Source organism: Coregonus clupeaformis, chromosome 19, assembly GCF_020615455.1.
Source record: "Coregonus clupeaformis isolate EN_2021a chromosome 19, ASM2061545v1, whole genome shotgun sequence".
Classification (NCBI taxonomy): Eukaryota; Metazoa; Chordata; class Actinopteri; order Salmoniformes; family Salmonidae; genus Coregonus; species Coregonus clupeaformis.
In genome coordinates this window covers 42541281-42564920 of record NC_059210.1, presented here as the reverse complement: position 1 = coordinate 42564920, position 23640 = coordinate 42541281, and the positions used below count along the sequence as shown (strand labels likewise).

Below are 23640 nucleotides of genomic sequence, written 5' to 3'. Positions count from 1 at the left end.
CATAATCGAGGTGTGGATTACATGACACATTCCAGTGTTCGATACTGTAAACAAGGCGGCATGGGATTTCTGTTAATGCGACTCCGTGAAGCCAATGGCAATGTTGGCTTTATCTATAATGCAGGGAGCCACTTGTGGATTTGACAGCTCTAACACAGTTCTAAATCAGACACCTTCAAAACAACCGCTATGCGGATGTTCGCTAAAGCAGATATGATTGAATCGAGCCCCAACTTACATTGTAGAGGAATACATCAACATTGTAAAAAGATGTGCAGACATAAGACGCAGTATTGAAAGCATCATATAATAACATAAATTCTGCAATTCCTTCAACCTTAAAAATATGTGAACTAAAATACATGATCCTGAAACATTTAATTAAACTGAGCAGATTTTAAAAAAGAGAGATTACATTACATTTCAGAAAGTAAATATCAGAGACATGGAAATGTGTGAATGGTGTGTTAAGGCAAGATTAACTCTTCCAATTTACATTTAAGACAGCAATTAAGTAGCAAGATAGTGTACACAGACAGTCACATTGATTTCATTACTGATTAAGAGTTGTCACTGTATTTGAAAAAATATATATCTTCAAGCCACAGATAAAAATCCCAAGTGATGACGCCAGGTACATCCAGAGAGGTTCAATTAATGTGGTCCAGTTTGTGTGAAGGCATATACTGTAAACAAACACATCCAGTAGCCCAATGTTGTAATGGAACATTCACTGTTTCAAACTGAAAATAAACTGTCCCATCTTGCTGAGGTGAAATCTAGTAAACTGCTACAGCAACACCAATAAATATAAAATGTACCACTGTTTACCACAGCATTTTCCTGCAAAGCAGTTTCAACAGCAAGAGTAAAGAAGTTTACATAAGTCAGAAAATAGGTTTCTGAGATCTCATCTTTGAACTACGATTCATCTCTGATCTATGGGATGGACAATCTTATTTCTGAGGCTCTAAACCAGGTTGAAATCAGAAGACACCAGAAGCTTTAAAGAATCGCATTTCATCACTGCATGGAAGCAATCCTATGTTTCTTGCTGGACTGATAGAATACATTTACACAAGCACAAGCTTTGTAATATAAAAATGGCTTTTGGAAGTACTGTTAAATGCTCTGGCATTCCACCCAGTCTCACAAATGTAATAGACTATTGATCAAGGTAATAAAATATTCATTAATATTGTATGAACCTTATTACTATCAAAGGTCAGAGCATACTGGCTCAAACAATGATAATAATTTATCCAGAAGGATAAGTAGGTAATAGAATGCCACACCAATCAAAAAAGATTCACCTAATTGTGCTTTTGGAGTTTGATTGCAGTTCTTATTCAGATTAGTGTTCTTTCAATAATGGTGTAGTGGTTTAAACAGAAACATGGAAGTATACTGTATGACTAAGATGGCATTTTACTATATCATACAAATGTCAAGATTCATAAACATTTTCTTCAGCAGAGAGGGGGCAGTTGTTTCCAATCCCTTGGCCCATATTTGATGAAGCAGAATGCCTCAATTACTGCAAAAAGGAACTACAGACTGAATGTGACATTTGGGTCAGTGGCGGATGTATAGGAGATTTGACTGGCATGTCTGATTAATGACATGTACTGTATCATTAACTTTAACAAATAGAGAAATGATCAACTCAAACAGTTAACTTCTTGTTCATAGAGGTCTGAGATATTTCCACATAACATTGAATATCTTCCAGCTTTCCCTAATCTTAATCCAGTGATTACAACCCTCTCTATAGGAATCAAGATCTTATATCATTATTTTACATCTATACATTCAGTGAAACAACAAACCGCAAATTGTACTGGGTACTTAAATATAGCATGGATAGAAGACTGGGTATGAAGAGCATTTATTCTCATCTGTCCTTATGATTGTACCATCAAACCAAGCCTTTCTGTGTAGTCATGGAAATAGACCAAACGTTAAAAGCATTGGGCAGGAGAGTTCATGTACAGTGAGGGAAAAAAGTATTTGATCCCCTGCTTATTTTGTACGTTTGCCCACTGACAAAGACATGATCAGTCTATAATTTTAATGGTAGGTTTATTTGAACAGTGAGAGACAGAATAACAACAACAAAAATCCAGAAAAGCGCATGTCAAAAATGTTATAAATTGATTTGCATTTTAATGAGGGAAATAAGTACTTGACCCCCTCTCAATCAGAAAGATTTCTGGCTCCCAGGTGTCTTTTACACAGGTAACGAGCTGAGATTAGGAGCACACTCTTAAAGGGAGTGCTCCTAATCTCAGCTTGTTACCTGTATAAAAGACACCTGTCCACAGAAGCAATCAATCAATCAGATTCCAAACTCTCCACCGTGGCCAAGACCAAAGAGCTCTCCAAGGAAGTCAGGGACAATATTGTAGACCTACACAAGGCTGGAATGGGCTACAAGACCATCGCCAAGCAGCTTGGTGAGAAGGTGACAACAGTTGGTGTGATTTTCGCAAATGGAAACACAAAATAACTGTCAATCTCCCTCGGCCTGGGGCTCCATGCAAGATCTCACCTCGTGGAGTTGCAATGATCATGAGAACGGTGAGGAATTCCAGTGTTCGATACTGTACATATACATGCCCGTCTGAAGTTTGCCAATGAACATCTGAATGATTCAGAGGAGAACTGGGTGAAAGTGTTGTGGTCAGATGAGACCAAAATGGAGCTCTTTGGCATCAACTCAACTCGCCGTGTTTGGAGGAGGAGGAATGCTGCCTATGACCCCAAGAACACCATCCCCACCGTCAAACATGGAGGTGGAAACATTATGCTTTGGGGGTGTTTTTCTGCTAAGGGGACAGGACAACTTCACCGCATCAAAGGGACGATGGACGGGGCCATGTACCGTCAAATCTTGGGTGAGAACCTCCTTCCCTCAGCCAGGGCATTGAAAATGGGTCGTGGATGGGTATTCCAGCATGACAATGACCCAAAACACATGGCCAAGGCAACAAAGGAGTGGCTCAAGAAGAAGCACATTAAGGTCCTGGAGTGGCCCAGCCAGTCTCCAGACCTTAATCCCATAGAAAATCTGTGGAGGGAGCTGAAGGTTCGAGTTGCCAAACGTCAGCCTCGAAACCTTAATGACTTGGAGAAGATCTGCAAAGAGGAGTGGGACAAAATGTGTGCAAACCTGGTGGCCAACTACAAGAAACATCTGACCTCTGCGATTGCCAACAAGGGTTTTGCCACCAAGTACTAAGTCATGTTTTGCAGAGGGGTCAAATACTTATTTCCCTCATTCAAATGCAAATCAATTTATAACATTTTTGACATGCCTTTTTCTGGATTTTTTTGTTGTTATTCTGACTCTCACTGTTCAAATAAACCTACCATTAAAATTATAGACTGATAATTTCTTTGTCAGTGGGCAAACGTACAACATCAGCAGGGGATCAAATACTTTTTGTACATTAACATTATGGGTAGAAAAAGGAATTTGGCTTAAATTGACAGCCATAACAACAACACTCGTCCTCAACAACGATTCATTTCATCACGAGTCGCTGGTCTTGGCCCACTTCATATACGAGAACCTCTCTTCTCTTTTCCATCAACACTGGGAGGAGTAAAGTGAATGTGTGATTCATATGTGATTAAAGTCCATGACGCTCCAGACCCAGGCTCGCCTGGGCAGTCTTTTGGTCCATGAGGAGTCTTTTGGTCCATTGATACAGTAACACCCTGGAGCAGCAGGGTGCAGGCCAGTCACTATGAAGGGCCCTGGGTACAGTCATAGTCCAGGATTAGACCTTTGATGTGAGACAGTTTCTGATGCAGATACTCGCATCGCTTCTTGTCTTCCCGGTAACCAGGGAACTTCTGCAAAGACAAGGCAGAAGGCCGTCAGAGAGCTGGCATTATGAAGACATTGACAAAGTAGAGGGGCGTGTAGCGTATGGGAAAATATGATCCTCAGAGGTGTAAGGAATTAAGTAAAAATACTTTAAAGTCTACTTAAGTAGTTTTTTGGGGGTATCTGTACTTTACTATTTATATTTACTACGTTTACTTTACTACATTCCTAAAGAAAGTAACTTTTTACTCCATACATTTTCCCTGACACCCAAAAGTACTCATTACATCTTGAATGCTTAGCAGGACAGGAAAATAGTCAAATTCCCGCACTTATCAAGAGAACATCCCTGGTCATCCCTACTGCCTCTGATCTGGCGGACTCACTAAACACACATGCTTCACTTGTAAATTATGTCTGAGTGTTGGAGTGTGCCCCTTGATATCCGTAAATTTAAGAAAACAAGAAAATAGTGCCGTCTGGTTTGCTTAATATAAGGAATTTGAAATTATTTATACTTTTACTTTTACATTTGATACTTAAATATATTTTAGCAATTATATTTACTTTTAATACTTAAGCATATTTAAAAGCAAATACTTGTTTACTTTTACTCAAGTAGTATTTTATTGGGTGACACTTTTACTTGAGTCATTTTCTATTAAAGTATCTTTACTTTTACTCAAGTTTGACAGTTGGGTACTTTTTCCTCCTCTAATGATCCTAATAACAACATTAATATCACTGGTATGAGTCAAAGTTCTTTGTGATACCCATACAGGCTACAGTAGATAAGACAGGCTATAAAATAATTCAATTATATTCCCTGCTCATGCATTACTTACTTTCTTATATTTTCTGTATTTCTGCAGTATTTGGTCCTCCATGAGCTGTAAGAGTGGAAAAATACAAGACATTTAGTAAACCCTTGGAAGTTCATCAAGCCAGGTCTTTAAATGTTTAAACAGAAGTGTTTTGATTTGTGTATGGAAGTGACGTCAGTTCCTTGCTCATACCTTGTATTCCTGTGTACCGGGGGACAGAGTGTTGATCTTTGAGCCCAGCTGAACAAACATCTCTGTGATAGTACCGATCCGGTGGTGCAGGGCCCTGTACTCATCATACTCCGCACAGAAATCCTCCTTGTACTGTTGCCGTTGCTCTGAGGCTGTGATGGTGTTGTACTTTCTGGAAAGAGAGACATTAACATCTTGTGAGCTGTCATTTCAACAACCACAGGCCCATGGCATCCATCTGCTATGGTCTGGTCTAGTCTGGCCAGCTGTGACAGGCAACGTGGAATGGCCACATCAGGAGGTAGAAATAGACGGGTTAGCTGACAACGTCAGAAAAAGATGCGCACGCTTCAAATGGGGCAGAAGGCCGTGTATTGCTGTGATTCTGGATGGCCAGATAGATAGAAACAATGACAAGAAGCTGCCATGTGGGGAACCGTAGGTGGCTCGTTTCAGGTCATTGTATCTTGTTATTGATACCATGTCTTGTTTTGAGGTGTTTTCACTGATATCCTGTCTAAGCTAATATGGCTAAACTTTGCTAGCTAGCTAACCAACAACTGTAAAGATGTATTTGAGAGAAAACAAGTGCTCATTGTGCAAATGTATTTATGTTTTCAATAAATATTGGAGACGAAATATAGTTTACATGATGTCAATAATCTAAACCAACCCTGTCTGTTTTACGCCACGTAGCAGGCGTAAAAGAAACGCCTTAAACTAGATCCCCTACATACTGATGAGAAGAAAAAAAAACTATCAGGGGAGGTTTTCTTTTGCACGGTTCAACCAATCCAGAAAATGTGGAGGAGGAGTTAAGATGGAGTGTCGCCTTGTTAACATCCAAAGTGGAAGTTGTGTCACAGGCTCTCTTTCCATTTCCCCTGAAAACCGGGACATCCCGGACTCAGCAGAGGCTACTAAACAACCAACCCATCTATATAAATATGCATTCGTCTCTCCAGCAGGTGGCACTGCAGATTAGCAAAATGAATGGCTTTTGACTCAGCAATGATTTCACAGAGAGATGTGTTCTCAAGATGTAGAAATGTAAGACATTAGGTCATTCGTTTTCTAAGTCATTCTCGGTAAAGCTGTGTTATTACTGAACATGTGACAGACCATTTAAACGTTCACATTTTCCACTATTTATGTGAATGTTTTCAAGCTGAATCCAGCCCTTTTCGAACAAATCACTTTCCTTTCACAACAAAAGTGGTTAAAGTAGTCATACCATTAAACAAAAACATTGAAGCAACAGATGGTAGTAACAGAACCTGAGACTTTGAAAGCACATACTGCCTTCACTTCTGCCATATTTACAGTTTGAATGGCCTTCAAATAACTGATCAACCTAGCAGCACCACTCAGCAACCCAGGGCGATTCTGGAGGACTTATGAATGAAGCAGTGTGTTTGAACTTACATTAAATAGTCGGACAGCTCCTCCGGTGACGTACGAGTGACAGGTGTTTTAGCCCCCTCATGGTCTGGAGATAAACACAAGCAGAGGAAAAAAGGTTAATGTAATCTGCCAATGCAAACGTGAAAAAGCTCATATCATACCAAGGCTGATGGAGTCGTTTATCAGTGCTCCTGATAAGAGACCTGCTCCAAGGCAGGCAGTGTCAGTGACGCCAGCAGCGCTCCAGATTGGGAGGCAGAACAGCCTGCTGACTCGATGGACCGTGGGTCACCCAGCTGTTCCACAGTCAATCATCTACACACTAGCCAGGGAAAGGGATGGGGGGTGCTAGCAGAAGATACATACACAGCACCTTTCCACTGGAAATGCTCTTCAGATCACTGATTTATTGTCACTCTGTTGAAAACCTACAGCAATTCACCATGAGCCTTCTCGATAAGTCACCTAACCTATTTGAGACAGGTCCCTTTGAAGTTTCATAATACTTTTCCAAATGATATAGTTGCTTTACTACTGCAATAAATATGTGTAATAAAAACAGACATTTTGCCTGTGATCTTTGCTATTTTGTATAATGTGGAGAGTGTTTGACAGTGTTTATGTATATATGGAAAGTGTTTATTCGTATGTATACAAATCCTGGGCAGTCTATCCTGTAATCTTGTTGGCTCAAATAAACGGATTAGGTGCTTCTTCTAAATGATTAAACTGCTCTGATTTTAATGTGGGCATAGGCCAGAAGTAGTGTAGAACAGGGATTCCGTTAGGAAAATGTGGCGCCGGACATGTGACCGGCAGCGTTTTAATGTACCGGACATTTCAGAAATTGACTGGACCCATATGCATTGGATACGTAATGTGATGTCACGAGAGGCTGTGTCCTGGAGGGACGTTACATCCCCCTGAGGTGGCTGCAAACCCAGACAGCTATGGCTCCATCTGCGGGTATGGTCGGGAACTCCACCCCTCTATGGCCAATCTTCCCACGCAGCTGAAACAAATGAGGAGCTGATGAGCTGAAGGTTTGGGAAGGGAAGAGACACAGTCTCCAACCTGGGCTCTCTGGAGGACAAGAGTGCTGCACGTCCACTTCCATGAGGAATATAAGGATTTGGAGATACTTACCTTTGGGAAATACTCACCTTTGGATATATGCACCTGTGGAAATACGTGAGAGACATTTGGAAGGACTTTTTGCTGGGTTGGCCACTAGCTGCAACGTGGACTACAGTAAGGCTGGGGAAAAGTTATCTGAGCGAGTGAGAATTATGATTTTGGATGTGGAAGAGACATCCCTGAACTGTTAACCCTTAAAGAGCCACAAGAGAACAGAATTTTGTTATATTTTCGTTAATTTCCCAAGACCTATAATAAAATCCTTGTTTTGTTTGAACCTTGTCTCCTTGCACTACTTGAGCAATCCCGCTGAAAGCTGTGTAGCCTCTCGTGACGTCACAGATGGTGGAGAATACGGGCACGCTCAAGCGTTAATAGTGCATGTCAGAGGAGGATACCGAAGGTTTGATCACCCAGTTTTCCAAGTTGGCCGTAGGCTCCCCGCCGACTGAAATGGAGGACATATTGAAAGCCCTTGTTGCTGGCCAGCAAGCCCAGATGCAAGCAAACGTGGCTCTCTTGGAGGAGCAAAAGAAAGCCAACCTTCTGAAGGCAGAGGAATTGCAGTTGCAGAGACAGAGGGTTGTCCAAAATACCCGCCCAATAAAGGCAAGTGACTTTATATCTAAGATGGGAGCTACCGATGACATTGAGGCATACCTGCATGCATTTGAGGCCACGGCCACTAGGGAAGCCTGGCCCAAGCAACAGTGGGTTGGTCTGTTAGCCCCCTTTCTAACCGGGGAATCGCTGAATGCTGTCCGGGACCTGGGCCCTGACCAGGTTACTGACTATGATGCCCTGAAGTCTGAGATCCTCAGCAGATATGGACTCACAAAGTTTGGTATGGCCCAGCGCTTTCACAGCTGGACCTTCCAACCAGACCAACCTCCTCGGGCGCAGATGCATGAACTTGTCCGAATCGCAAGGAAATGGCTGGATCCGCAGAGGAATACAGCAGCGGCGGTGGTGGAGGCCGTTGTGGTGGATCGTTACCTACGCGCCCCTGCCTTATGAGGCAAAACGGTTCATCAGTCAACAGGCCTTGACCACGGCTGATCTGACCGTGGAAGCTGTGGAAAAGTACCAGGCCACAGCGGAGATGCTGAATGCTTCCCGAAAAAGACCCCAGGAGTGCGGCCCCACCACAAATGGGAAGAACCCGTCCAAAGGACCCCAAGGTCTCGAACCCAGCCACGTCAGGACTTATCCCGGCTCCAGGGGGAGCCAGAAACCAGGCGGGTCCAAGAAGAGTACACCAGGAGGGGGAAACTTCGACAGTGTTACCGGTGTGGGGAGATGGGACATATCTCCTGGCAGTGTGGGAAACCAGCCGATGAACCTATGCCCACTGCGGAGTCCTCCAGCTCAGCACCCACACACCGCTTTTGCCTCGCTCTTGGGAGTCGTAGATGGCGGCCCAGATCGACCCCCCACCTGCCCGGTAACTGTGAATCACCATGATGTGGAGGCCTTACTGGATTCTGGTAGCCGGGCCACCCTGGTGCGTAAGGATTTGGTGGGCCCAACGTGTCTGACCCCGGGGAAAGTCCTCCCAGTTTCCTGTGTCCATGGGGACACCAGAGAATACCCCATTACTGAACTTACAATGACCAGCACACGGGGAACCATACACACGACGGCGGGGGTGGTTGATTCCCTCCCCGTCCCTGTCCTAATTGGGACGAGACTGCCCAGCCTTTTACCCACTCTGGAGAGAGTCTCAGGAGAGGATAACCCGAGTACCTCGGAAACGGAGAGGCAAGACTCATCCTGGGAAGGCTCCGGTGCAATCCTCCGAGTTACTCACTCCCGCCCGGGCTCTGATAGGGATGGCAGGTGCCCAGACCGACACAGAGACGGAGCTACAGAATCTGGACAAAGAACTGTCTGGTCTGAAGGGGACCGCTGAGAGGTATCGTTTGTTAAAGCAACAGTTAGACATGAAGACAGAAGAGTTAGATATCCTCCAGGCTAAACTCCAACAGAGCTCCTTCCCTAAGCAACAGGAGGAGCTGGAGAGGCTGCGCAGGACCATCGAGGAGTGTGAGGAGACCCTGCGCAGTAGTAAGGAGGTCCAGAAGAAGGCAGAGGAGAAGTACAAGGTGTTGGAGAACAAGATGAAGAATGCGGAGGCAGAGAGAGAGAAGGAACTGAAAGCTGCTCAACAGAAGCTAAACTCTGCTAAAACCAAGGCTGATGCGTTCAGTAAGAAACTCAAGGAGAGACAACAGGAGGCTGAGTCCCTGGTCCTAGAGTTGGAGGAGTTGAAGAGAGAGCAGTCTGGCAAGCACCACGGCAATGCGGACGCCCTCTCCCGGCGTGATGCCTTCTTCGCTGCCTTTACCCGACGAGGACGTCGGTCCCGAGGAGGGGGATGTGTGATGTCACGAGAGGCTGTGTCCTGGAGGGACGTTACATCCCCCTGAGGTGGCTGCAAACCCAGACAGCTATGGCTCCATCTGCTGGTATGGTCGGGAACTCCACCCCTCTATGGCCAATCTTCCCACGCAGCTGAAACAAATGAGGAGCTGATGAGCTGAAGGTTTGGGAAGGGAAGAGACACAGTCTCCAACCTGGGCTCTCTGGAGGACAAGAGTGCTGCACGTCCACTTCCATGAGGAATATAAGGATTTGGAGATACTTACCTTTGGGAAATACTCACCTTTGGATATATGCACCTGTGGAAATACGTGAGAGACATTTGGAAGGACTTTTTGCTGGGTTGGCCACTAGCTGCAACGTGGACTACAGTAAGGCTGGGGAAAAGTTATCTGAGCGAGTGAGAATTATGATTTTGGATGTGGAAGAGACATCCCTGAACTGTTAACCCTTAAAGAGCCACAAGAGAACAGAATTTTGTTATATTTTCGTTAATTTCCCAAGACCTATAATAAAATCCTTGTTTTGTTTGAACCTTGTCTCCTTGCACTACTTGAGCAATCCCGCTGAAAGCTGTGTAGCCTCTCGTGACGTCACAGTAACCTGATTAGGGCGTCCACCCACGGTGCTCAGAATGACAGAAATCACCTTTAGATTATGGTCATTCATATTAACAGAACATGCAAGTCGAGGATGCAACGTTGTGCAGTCCTTCTTACCGAAGTCTGATGTGCACTTTGTAGATATTAGAATAACTGTCCACATTTACTTTTCCTCAGCCAGCAAGAGGAGTAACGAACAGCAAAATCACTAGGCTATGTAAATCTACAATCCCCCATTGTAGAAAAGTAAACCTATTCTATTGGTCAGCTTTTCTAGAAAGAAATAGCCTATTCCAAACAGACTCTGGGACAGTTGTGGGACGATAGATCCCAAATTCATACAACCAGTCGGCCTAGGCTACATAAAAAAAAAAAAAGTTAAAAAGCAATGATTCTGATGCAACAGAATAGAACATTTAGCTTAAAATGTTGATAAACTATTGTTTCTTCACATTATAAGCACAGCAATGTGCACAAGGCAGTAGACTATGCATGAATGTTCGTTCCATAATACAATTAGCGGGAAAACACTGATGTCAAAAGGGCGAAAATATCAAATCAAATTAACCAACAATGCAGTTTTAAGAAAAATAAGAATGAAGAAAACATTTACTAAATAAACTAAAGTAAAAAAAAAAAGAACAAAAAAAGAACACAAAATAACAATAATGAGGCTATATTAAAAAAGAATAATGTATGCACTCACTAACTGTAAGTTGCTCTGGATAAGAGCGTCTGCTAAATGACTAAAATGTAAATGTAAATGTATATTCGGGGGGAACCGAGTCAATGTGCAGGGGTACAGGTTAGTCTAGGTAATTGAGGTAATATGTACACTACCGGTCAAAGGTTTTAGAACACCTACTCATTCAAGGGTTTTTCTTTATTTTTACTATTTTCTACATTGTAGAATAATAGTGAAGACATCAAAACTATGAAATAACACATATGGAATCATGTAGTAACCAAAAAAGTGTTAAACAAATCAAAATATATTTTATATTTGAGATTCTTCAAATAGCCACCCTTTGCATTGATGACAGCTTTGCACACTCTTGGCATTCTCTCATCTGCTTTTCCAACAGTCTTGAAGGAGTTCCCACATATGCTGAGCACTTGTTGACTGCATTTCCTTCACTCTGCGGTCCGACTCATCCCAAACCATCTCAATTTGGTTGAGGTCGGGGGATTGTGGAGGCCAGGTCATCTGATGCAGCACTCCATCACTCTCCTTCTTGGTAAAATAGCCCTTACACAGCCTGGAGGTGTGTTGGGTCATTGTCCTCTTGAAAAACAAATGATAGTCCCACTAAGCCCAAACCAGATGGGATGGCGTATCGATGCAGAATGCTGTGGTAGCCATGCTGGTTAAGTGTGCCTTGAATTCTAAATAAATCACAGACAGTGTCACCAGCCAAGCACCCCCACACCATTACACCTCCTCCTCCATGCTTTACTGTGGGAAAAACACATGCGGAGATCATCCGTTCACCCACACCGCGTCTCATAAAGACACGGCGGTTGGAACCAAAAATCTCCAATTTGGACTCCAGACCAAAGGACACAATGTCCATTGCTCGTGTTTCTTGGCCCAAGCAAATCTCTTCTTCTTATTGGTGTCCTTTAGTAGTGGTTTCTTTGCAGCAATTCGACCATGAAGGCCTGATTCACACAGTCTCCTCTGAACAGTTGATGTTGAGATGTGTCTGTTACTTGAACTCTGTGAAGCATTTATTTGGGCTGCAATTTCTGAGGCTGGAAACTCTAATGAACTTATCCTCTGCAGCAGAGGTAACTCTGGGACTTCCATTCCTGTGGTGGTCCTCATGAGAGCAAGTTTCATCATAGCGCTTGTTGGTTTTTGCGACTGCACTTGAAGAAACGTTCATTGACATTTTCCGTATTGACTGACCTTCATGTCTTAAAGTAATGATGGACTGTCGTTTCTCTTTGCTTATTTGAGCTGTTCTTGCCATAATATGGACTTGGTCTTTTACCAAATAGGGCTATCTTCTGTATACCCCCCCCCCCCACACACACACCTTGTCACAACAAATCTGATTGGCTCAAACACATTAAGAAGGAAAGAAATTCCACAAATTAACTTTTAAGAATGCACACCTGTTAATTGTACTAAGTACTCGCAGTACTCGCAGAGTGGCGCAGTGGTCTAAGGCACTGCATCGCAGTGCTAACTGTGCCACTAGAGATCCTGGTTCGAATCCAGGCTCTGTCGCAGCCGGCCGCGACCGGGAGACTCATGGGCGGCGCACAATTGGCCCAGCGTCGTCCAGGGTAGGGGAGGGAATGGCCGGCAGGGATGTAGCTCAGTTGATAGAGCATGGGTTGTGGGTTCGATTCCCACGGGGGGGCAGTATAAAATAAAAAATAAAAAATATGTATTCACTAACTGTAAGTCGCTCTGGATAAGAGCGTCTGCTAAATGACTAAACATGTAATTGAAATGCATTCCAGGTGACTACCTCATGAAGCTGGTTGAGAGAATGCCAAGAGTGTGCAAAGCTGTCATCAAGGCAAAGGGTGGCTATTTGAAGAATCTAAAATATATTTTGATTTGTTTAACACTTTTTGGGTTACTACATGATTCCATATGTGTTATTTCATAGTTTTGATGTCTTCATTATTATTCTACAATGTAGAAAATAGTAAAAATAAAGAAAAACCCTTGAATGAGTAGGTGTTCTAAAACTTTTGGACCGGTAGTGTACATGTAGGTAGGGGTAGAAATGTTGAAAGAGGGGAGATCAAATATGCAACAACTAGTATGGGTTGCTAATATGACTAGGATTGTGGCTACTGGACAATGAAAGAAAGTTGATATAAAATAATTGCCTCCACAGATATGGTCTGATTTTGGCTTGGCTACTTTGAAGCAAGGTAAGACATGCCTCATAATATGTATTAAAACGTTCAGGTTTCAAACAATTAAGCATATGTTTTCTAAATGCATACTGCCTCCAGCTCATTGCAAAGTGGTGTGTGATATGCTGATGAAGCCTGCCTTGCGTTGCCTATGTTTGTTGTTTGAGATGCTGTACATATGTGATATATAAGATACATAACAAATATACTGTACCCATGTGCCAATTTAATTCCACTAAATTATGCAAATTAACCTATAGACCGATAAGCATGACCAGTCAAATGTATTTACATCGACTGGTAGGTAAGGGTAGGTAACAACACATCTGCCACACTGATCCTCAACACGGGGGCCCCTCAGGGGTGCGTGCTCAGTCCCCTCCTGTACTCTCTGTTCACCCATGACTGCATGGCCAGGCACGACTCCAACACCATCATTAAGTTTGCCGACGACACAACAGTGGTAGGCCTGATCACCGACAACGATGAGACAGCCTATAGGGAGGAGGTCAGAGATCTGGCCGTGTGGTGCCAGGACAACAACCTCTCCCTCAACGTGACCAAGACAAAGGAGATGATTGTGGACTACAGGAAAAAAAAAGAGGACTGAGCACGCCCCCATTCTCATCGACGGGGCTGTAGTGGAACAGGTTGAGAGCTTCAAGTTCCTTGGTGTCCACATCACCAACGAACTATCATGGTCCAAGCACACCAAGACAGTCGTGAAGAGGGCACGACAAAGCCTATTCCCCCTCAGGAGACTAAAAAGATTTGGCATGGGTCCTCAGATCCTCAAAAAAATTCTACAGCTGCACCATCGAGAGCATCCTGACTGGTTGCATCACCGCCTGGTATGGCAACTGCTTGGCCTCTGACCGCAAGGCACTACAGAGGGTAGTGCGTACGGCCCAGTACATCACTGGGGCAAAGCTCCCTGCCATCCAAGACCTCTATACCAGGCGGTGTCAGAGGAAGGCCCTCAAAATTGTCAAAGACTCCAGCCACCCTAGTCATAGACTGTTCTCTCTGCTACCGCACGGCAAGCGGTACCGGAGTGCCAAGTCTAGGTCCAAAAGACTTCTCAACAGCTTCTACCCACAAGCCATAAGACTCCTGAACAGCTAATCATGGCTACCCGGACTATTTGCACTGCCCCCCACCCCATCCTTTTTACGCTGCTGCTACTCTGTTAAGTATTTATGCATAGTCACTTTAACTCTACCCACATGTACATATTACCTCAACTACCTCAACTAGCCGGTGCCCCCGCACATTGACTCTGCACCGTTAACCCCCCTGTATATATAGCCTCCCTACTGTCACTTTATTTTACTTCTGCTCTTTGTTTTTCTCAACACTTTTTTTTGTTGTTGTTTTATTCTTACTTTTTTTGTTTAAAATAAACGCACTGTTGGTTAAGGGCTGTAAGTAAGCATTTCACTGTAATGTCTGCACTTGTTGTATTCGGCGCATGTGACCAATAAAATTTGATTTGATTTGATTTGATTTCCATCAATGAATAGGCTAAAAAGCATTATTTCGCAATGGGATTTTTCTTCTCCCGGAAAATTGACCAGCACCAATTGTATTCATTGGCTTAAAAAAAAAAATAGCCAATAGCCGGCTATTAGCGGCTATCGGAAACTCTGCTGTAAATATACCCATATGATTACTGTATCATTGTCAACATGTTTTGTTTCTGCTATCATTCCAGCCAACAAGGTCTCAAAATTATATGATTTTGTTGAAAATTACATTGGGAATCAAAGTGTGCTTTTCTTACCATTGAGATGTTCCTGGTTCTGCTTCAGGTCGGGACTGTTCTCTATCCAGTCTTGTTTTAAGTGTTCCCGTTCCTTGTCTTTGTGCTTCTTGGACTTCTTCTTTTTGTGCTGGCCGTCAGCTAGCTGCTGGTCAGTGCAGATGGAGGGCTCAGTTTGTGGGGCCTTGGGGCTTGGTACTGCTGGGACCGGCTCTGTCCTCTCCAGCTTGGGAATACTGGAGGAACCATCCAGTTTGTGCCGTGTGTAGAGACCATTAGGGCTTCCCTGGACATGATTGTTGGTTCTCTCAAACTCTGTTTTGGTCTGTACACTGGTGTTGCCTGGACCAGATGAGCTACGGGCTCCAATGGGACCAAGGTGTCCATTGGAAGGCGACTGCAGGGGTAAACTGTGATCTAGTCTTTGCTTCTTGGGGGTCTGAAAATCAAATAGGTCGGAGGGCAAGGGGCGTTTCTATGAGAAGGGGAAGAGAAGAGGTTTTACCTGTAAGACTTCTTGGTGAAGACTAACCATTAAAACATCCTAACTGGCCCCTGAAAACGGCAGTGACTGAACTGCCTCCAGCACTCCCATAAATAAAAAGCAGATGCTGCCACACCAAGAAACGTTCCTCTCATTCCTCCTGTACTCAATCTTATTTTGCAGTAAGCCCACGTCTTGTCAAAAAGCATAACACTGATCCACTACTCAAACACAAATAATTTAACCCTTGAAATTAATCTCTGTATTCTCTTTCATTTCTAATAAATCTCAAGCTTATAAGAAAAGAAACAGTGAGGAAGGGCAGGATGTAGAAATTATTTTAGAGTAAGGAAGGTGAGTATTTACCACAGAGGGAGTCTTGACTGGGCTGAGTTGTGACGGAGAATCCCCAGGGGTTTTGTGGAATGAATGGTTTGACTGGAAACTCTTCAACTGGCTACTGAAGCTCAGTGGCTGCAGTTTCCTGCAACATTAAAAGGGGAAGACATTTTTACTTTGCTATTCCGTTTATGTTAGGGCAGATCATTTAAGCTTTAAACTTCACTTTGGACAGACGTATTAGTTTGTAAATAATGGTTCAAACTCCAACTGCAATTGTATGGTTTCCAGTGAAGTGAAAGAGGTGGGGCCATGTTAACAGAGGAAAACAAAACAAAACACAAATAACCATTTGGTTACTGTAACTTCAGGATCAAGATACATAAATTACAAGCAAAGTCTGCCTTAGACGCTGCTGTTTATATTCATATTTGCAAAATAACAAATGGAACCACGCTGTCAGACAGACATTACACTCCCACATATTTTACAACACACCAGTTTTCTACACTTGACCTCAGAGTGAAACTGACAAGTTTTTCTGCATGTTTCAAAGTGTTAGGCTGTCTGTAGTGTTTCTAGGTTACAGAACACAGATTACATCTGTAAGAGGCAGGCACTAATGCGGAGCAGTGTCCAGTCACCTCAGTGAGGAGAACAATGGTGCCAGATGCAGGCTCTGTTAGGCTAAACACTCCTCTCTCCACTGGCAATCTGCTTCCTCCAGCTCCTTCCTCACAGAAACCTCACTGGAATCAGAGTTCAATCATACCTCCCACAGGAGCAGCATGATCATTTTAACTAGATGATCAATGGAATCTGCTGGAAGCACCACTGGCTTTCAGGACATTCCAGACATGAGACCCTCGGACAGACTAGGCTACCAGCCTGGTTGGATTCTGATACTAACCACATCCAAATGAAGTTGCTATCTGAGATAAACTATAAGAAAAGGCTCTTCGTTATAATTAAAGAACGGTCATATAGTTATGAGCCAAGTCAACAGCACCCGTATCATGTACATTCACAACACTCTTTATAACATCTGAGTCAGTAGTGTAAACAGAAGGGCAACAGTCAGTTGCACAGTAAGTAGGCAGGAGGTGGATATCCACTCTCTCATTCTAAAAAGCTCAGCCAGGCTGCTGTCCTCTACATTAATACTATTTGGCAACACCATGCAGAGAATATTTCTCTCCCCACTTTGATAAATGTGCCCATTAAGACATTTATCTGTGCAGAGAAATAGTCATTTAGAGTCTCTCCTTTCAACATGATCACAGCGGCCTGCCACAGTAATCCAGTGGGCCTGCAGTCTTAACGCCAGCACGTTGTCAAAAAGCATCAGAGCACCCCGCTACTGAGGAGAGGTAATGGGCTCCCGAGTGGCGCAGCGGTCTAAGGCACTGCATCTCAGTGCTTAAGGCGTCACTACAGACCCCCTGGTTTGATTCCAGGCTGTATCACAACCGGCCGTGATTGGGAGTCCCATAGGGCGGCGCACAATTGGCCCAGCGTCGTCCGGGTTTGGCTGGTGTAGGCCGTCATTGTAAATAAGAATTTGTTCTTAACTGACTTGCCTAGTTAAATAAAGGTAAAATAAAAATAAATAAAAATCCAATTACTGAAGCTTACAATGTTACATTAAGATAAACTACAGACAAGGGGACTCTCCACCATGACACCAACATCATGTTGATATACAGGTAATATTAAAATATTCACTGGTGCTAGAGAAGACAGGTGAGTAGAAGTACAAGCCACACCCACCTGGCCAGGAGCCTATGGATGAGCTGCTTCTCTTCCTCTAGGTAACCGGGCCAATCCTTCTGGACGTGACTGTAGAACTCATCCTTCAGAGTAAAGCTGTGGTCTTTGGGATTCAGTTTAGCAACCTGCAAATCAATGACAAACACATTTTAGCCCTCTGTCTCTGAAGCGTTAGTTGCAGTTTTGACCCTGGTTAAAAAAAGGATCAACTGGCAGGCTGTGCCCAGTTAGTCACAAATGCAGTACCAAATCTAGTCTACCTAGAATGCCTCCGTGACAAAGAGAGCAAAACAGCAAGAGAGAGAGGCTACTCTGCAGTGTTTACATTTGGAACCCCTAGAGGGATTTATAATTGCTTATAAATGCACCTGAATCCCCGAGGCACTTTTAAAGTTGCTGTGATGTTTTACATGTGTTTCATTTACCAAAATAGATTAGGTTTATTCATTTGAAATGCATTACAATTGGACTACAATATGCAAAAGTTGTGCGCTATTGAGTTTGATCTGCACTCAGTGAAACCAGTGCCTACCATGCACCTGCAGCCTAGTACCAGAGTACAGTTTATTGTAGTGTCGTGTTGTGTTCTAGAGGTCTCACCTCGTCCAGTACTGCTCCCAGGTCAGCCTTGTCCTTAGGACTGGCCCTCTCCCTCTCCAGCCACAGCAGAAGCTCAGGCTTCCTGTAGGCCTTCAAGGCAAGGACGTGGATGATGCGGTCTCTTAGGGGCCTGAGGGCCACTGGGCTGGGGGCCCCGCTCCTCTTGCTGCTGGGGGAGTGCCTGTTGCTGCTGCTGTCCATGTTTGACGACAGGCCCTGCTTCCTCTGGATCTTCACACATTTACCTGACAGAGAAAGGTAGATACACAGAGAGGTGCCATTTGATGAGAACAATGTTAGTGACATACACACAATTTTTTAGACATAAAAGCTACCTTCTTACACATCTAAGCTACTGTTACCAAGTAACGAGTAGTGGTTTTGTGCTCTTGTCATTCAGTGAAAGTTTCAGCAATTACCACAATTATCACTTGGATAATCCAAAGCGCTCATAGAAAGCCAAGCAGTACACTGGAACTGTGCCGAGCGCGGGACGGAGGATTATGCTTGTTCTGACTGCCTCTGAACAGGATTCAAAATAGACCGCCACTTCTCTGAATAGCCCAGCAACTCAACACAGTGCCAATTCTCAGCCAATCCTCAGGCCAGTTATGCAAAAAAGGCCTGGTATAATGTGTGAGACACAGGCCGGAAGTAAAACCAGATGTGCTTTGTCTTGACAGATGATGTCTGTCATAAATACAGTATGCAAACACTGCACACAGGAATGGCACCTTGTGTCCCTAGCAGGAAATAGCGTCTGAACAAATATATTTAGCCAGATCGCAAACAGCCTCCTGTACACATACACACTCAAGTGTTGGTGCGCAGCGCCAGGATGGGAGTTCAGTGAAAGAGTTGCCAGTGAAGTTAACCGGCTCCTGTGCAAGCAGAGGAGCATGGAAACTGAAGAACCTCACTCATACACAGAGGCCCTTTCTTCCTGTTGCAGCACTAATTCTCCTGGCTCCAAGCCAGCAGGACGTGGCGGTGCTTATAGATATATCTCCCAACCCTGATCTCATTAAAAGTTTAAGCTCTGCTTTGAAGGTTGCTATAGGACGAAAAGCACAGCCTCTTCATGGAAGCAGAGTGGTTCTGGTATCTACTGCATTATGTAAAGCTAGAACTCAGCTGCACTGTACATGAAAGAGTTGATTCACTCTATGACATATGGACCTAGTTGATTTACATACTCCGTAAAATACTATCTGGCTCCATGCACTCAATTTGACATTTCTAAAAGTCCACAGTTGTTGCACAACTGGAATGTAATAATGTTAAAGCTAGAATCTGCAGTTGCTACATCCATTTAATAATATATACCCATTGATTCTTGAAGAATAAAACGTATAAATGCCTTATGAGCTTAGTTCAACTGTTTTACCCCATCAGAACACAAAATATAAACTTCTAAAACTCCAATGTTTGGAAACAATGTAAATGTAAACAAACACTGTATAGCCTCAAAGCATGGTTAAAACTATCATTTTGATATCATAGATGGTCAGTCCTTGCATCCATTGCTCTGTCTATGAGAGTGGTTTCACTTCTCAAGGCCCATCACTCAGCATTTTACCAAAACAGAGGAAGGGAAATGCTTTGTTATTGTTTCAACTAAGGATTCTAGCTTTAAAAACATATTGGTTAACAAGTCTTCAAAATGTCTGTATTCTTCAAGGTCGCCTATTTGAAATGCTTTGCATAACAGTTACACAAACAATTCCTGACATTTTCATAATGTGAGAAATTAGGATATCATCAACATATACTATGAACCCCAGTAAGATTAAAGGGTGTAATTTTAAATCAACTCTAGGCCTGAGGGTAAATCTCTGCTTTTGCCAAATGCAATGAAGTTTCCAAAGCTTGATTACCGTGGTTCAAGACACATACAATTTATAGTTCAATATCTTCCTGTAGTGTAGTGAAATAGCCTGTGTTGCAACATTTTAAACATGCAGTGACTAGACGCTAACAACAATAAATTAAATCTGCTTGTCATGTAGTTGGTTATGGGAAGGTTTGCAAAGCGCCATTCTGTCTACTGTATAGCTTTTACATGAAACCAGCAGAACACTGAACATGCTTGACTAAAACATACTTAGCTTATCAGAAATATGATATGGGTTGGTTCCTTTGTTGCTAAAAAATATTTGTGAAACGTGCCCTAAAAAAATCTAAAGCAGTAACTAAATAATCACGTTTGGACACAACCATGTTGATAACATTGAAACCAAAACAGTAGCATTCACCCAAAATGTATGGTTACACCAAAGACTATATAATGGCTCAGCTTGATATTGTATGGGTGTTCCTCATCCCATCTGTCACCAAGGTGTAGTGTATCACAACCATAAGTAATGTACGTCAGACTGACACCAGACCATGCAGAGATGTGAGGAGATAGTGTGCCTATAACAGGCTGAGTTCTCCATGGTTCCCAGGTTGGGAGTTTATCCAGGATGGTGGGGTTATTCCCTACTCTAGCAATAAGTGCCATGGGATCTTTAGTGATCACAGAGTTAGGATCTTGGTTTATTATCTTAACTGAAAGACTGCACACAGTGTGTGGTATTCCTCACTCCTTGGGGGTAAAGGCCTTCCTATAGACCAGAGGGAGGAGTGCTGTAGCATGTTCTACTGCTACCTGATGTTCTCAGGCCTTTTCCTAACAAGATAAATGATTCTAACCAGACCTAACACTAACTGGACTAACCAGGCCTAACCCTTCTTAACCTCAATACTAGCAGACAGGTGGTGGGAGATGGGGATGCCAGTGGTTTCCAGATATAGCTTCACTATACTTCTATCGCCACTGAATATGTTAAACTAAAACACATTCCCTTTATAAGACAGTTTTGTACAGCTACAGTATAAAATGGTCAGAGATGACTTTAAAATGCCTTTTACAGAACTTCTTCAAAAATCCTTTCACTGGGAAAGTATTTGAGCCATACATTAAAACTAAATCGTAGCCATTCTCCTAGCCTGCAAACTATCATTTTTATTTTATCTGTGGTACAGAATTACTGTACCACAGAAATACTGCTGGCTGCTGGCTACCAAAGGAGGTTTGTGTGCACAGTAGCGCATATGACATATAGTTTATAACCCTTTAATTTCAGTTCCCTTTGAATGGGTGCCTTACTGTCCTGTCCATGCTGTGGGAAAGTGAGTCCAGTTGTGTGCCTTAAACCCTATGAAACCAATGTCAATGTTCCCAGACTAAGGTTGCAAGTGGACGTCCTCATTTTCACTTGATTAACTTTCATGTAAAATGAATTATTTGGATTAGAATTCAGTCTTTGTTTTGCACCCATTCAGCAGAGATATTACACAGCAATCTCAACATGACAGCTACCTTGAACAGGATTATGCAAGAGCCCTCAAAAAGCCTATTTCAACAGCAGAGCATGGCATGTCATGTGTTCTGCCACCTCTGGTCTCTTGGCCATCCCACCCCTATGGGACGGAAGCTCCCGCTCAGCCCAGTCCAAGCTCTTCTCTGTCCTGGCACCCCAATGGTCCCTCTGAAGCTAGGACAGCAGAGTTCCTGCCCATCTTCCAAAAACATCTGAAAACCTACCTCTTCAAATAGTATCTTAAATAGTCCCACAGCCTATTTATGTTTTAGACAATATGTGTAAAACTGTCAGTGTCGGCAAAGAAGAGCTCTACGTGGCTTAAACCCACACATACATATTATGTCATGAAGACTGCAGTTCTACGCGTCTGTCCAGGTTATAATACACGGCATCAGTAACCGGTAGTCTGTCCATTCAGACTATGAGATAGAACCCACCAGAAGACACAGAAGTATGCCTGTGTATGCATCCTCCTGCATGAAATATAACTAATGCACATCAAATCAAGCCCTTAACCAACAATGCAGTTTTAAGAATGAATCCCCCCAAAATACCAAAGAAACATTCAATAAAAAAATAAGAAGAAATAAAAGCAACAAATAATTAAAGAGCAGCAGTAAAATAACAATAGTGAGGCTATATACAGGGGGTACCGGTACAGAGTCAATGTGCGGGGGCACCGGTTAGTCGAGGAAATTGAGGTAATATGTACATGTGGGTAGAGTTAAAGTGACTATGCATAGATAATAAACAGAGTAGCAGCAGCAGTGCTTGGACCACTGGTTCACATGCTGTATACAGATATCTACAGCACTGCTATGCTCCCACAATAATATATTTACATTGTGGCACAAATAGACAGCGTTTTGATTCTGATCTTCGTCAGTTCTTAACTACTTATGGTGAATTATGGCCTTTGCTTCAGAGAATCTGCATACAATAATTCAGTATTTCAGCTGATGAAAACGAATTGAATCGCAGCCACTGTAATTAAACTCTTAGGCAAAACTTAATCCACTCAGCATGAGACTTGTTAGTGCATACTTCTGGCAAACTCAATCACATGAATGGAGCTGGCAGGCAGGTTGGCAACGTGCCTGAGCAATCTGGTTAAAATGAAGGGAAAAGGAGAAGAAAAAGAGGTATCCTCTCTCACATGAATAATTGCAACCCAGTACTTTAATCAATTATGTGATAACTTCCACACTACATGGCAATTATCAGCACGACAAGATGGTAAAAGGCGATGGGTTAGAAGCTTTCAGAGAACATTAAAACACCTCCATTATTTTGCCCTTGATCCCCAAAGGTAAAGGGCTCTGTGTGAAGCTGGTTTGGACCTAGCTCAGCCAGCAGAGGAAAAAGCAGCCTGTGACTGCAGACTTACCACGTGTGGAGCCTGGCTTGATCTCGATGGCCGACCTGCTCATGATGTCCTTCTCCACCTGAGACATGCGCTCCCGAGTCATCTGGTACGAGTCATCAGTGGCACACACAGTGATCTTGTCCTGAATACTGCCCTGGCCCTCCAGGTGCTCCCTGCCCTCCCTGAGGCGAGGCGAGGCGAGGAGAGGAGAGGATCAGGCTCACATAGCAGCAAAAGGTAATGTACAAACTCTCACACTACTTCCAAATCAATAGCGCATTTCTTGAAAATGTGTTTTGTGTGTTTCTGTCTACGTGACATGTGTCTCACTCCCATGACTGGTTCTGTGACTTCTGTCCTCATGCTCATTCCTCACATCCTATGTTAAGGCATTAAGCTGTACAACAAGTAAAGTATTGTAAAGCCACAAGACTTCTTTGAGCTGCAGGGCAAACAGAGCGTCACAACTCTACCCCTCCAACTAACCCTTTGACCCCACATGGCCCCAAACACCGTGATCTCACCGTCCTCAGACATGTGTAGGTCAAAGGTCTAGAGACAACCAACCTCAACTGTCAAATGTTAGCAACACAGTATGCTAAATTGGTACTTACAGTAACTCAAAGGACAAAAAAGAGCTCAACAGAAAGTGCTTAACTCAAAAGGACAGAGTTTATGAGTAGTTCTAAAAT

The 23640-nt window shown here is 43.3% G+C and overlaps 1 protein-coding gene across 1 annotated transcript in view; it reads right to left on the bottom strand.

Moving 5' to 3' along the window:
* Positions 1-3383: 3383 nt before the first annotated feature.
* The window catches only part of LOC121531934 (RNA polymerase II elongation factor ELL2-like), a 40878-nt gene continuing 20621 nt past the window's right edge, over positions 3384-23640 (bottom strand). Inside the window, exons 4-12 of the mRNA XM_041837503.2 lie at positions 22970-23130; positions 18215-18459; positions 17615-17739; positions 15872-15989; positions 15043-15496; positions 6277-6340; positions 4852-5023; positions 4681-4725; positions 3384-3861 (exon numbers count right to left, since the gene is read on the bottom strand). Of these exons, the coding sequence (XP_041693437.1) occupies positions 3751-3861; positions 4681-4725; positions 4852-5023; positions 6277-6340; positions 15043-15496; positions 15872-15989; positions 17615-17739; positions 18215-18459; positions 22970-23130 (1495 nt within the window). The 3' untranslated portion in view covers positions 3384-3750. The remainder of the gene's footprint in view (positions 3862-4680; positions 4726-4851; positions 5024-6276; positions 6341-15042; positions 15497-15871; positions 15990-17614; positions 17740-18214; positions 18460-22969; positions 23131-23640) is intronic.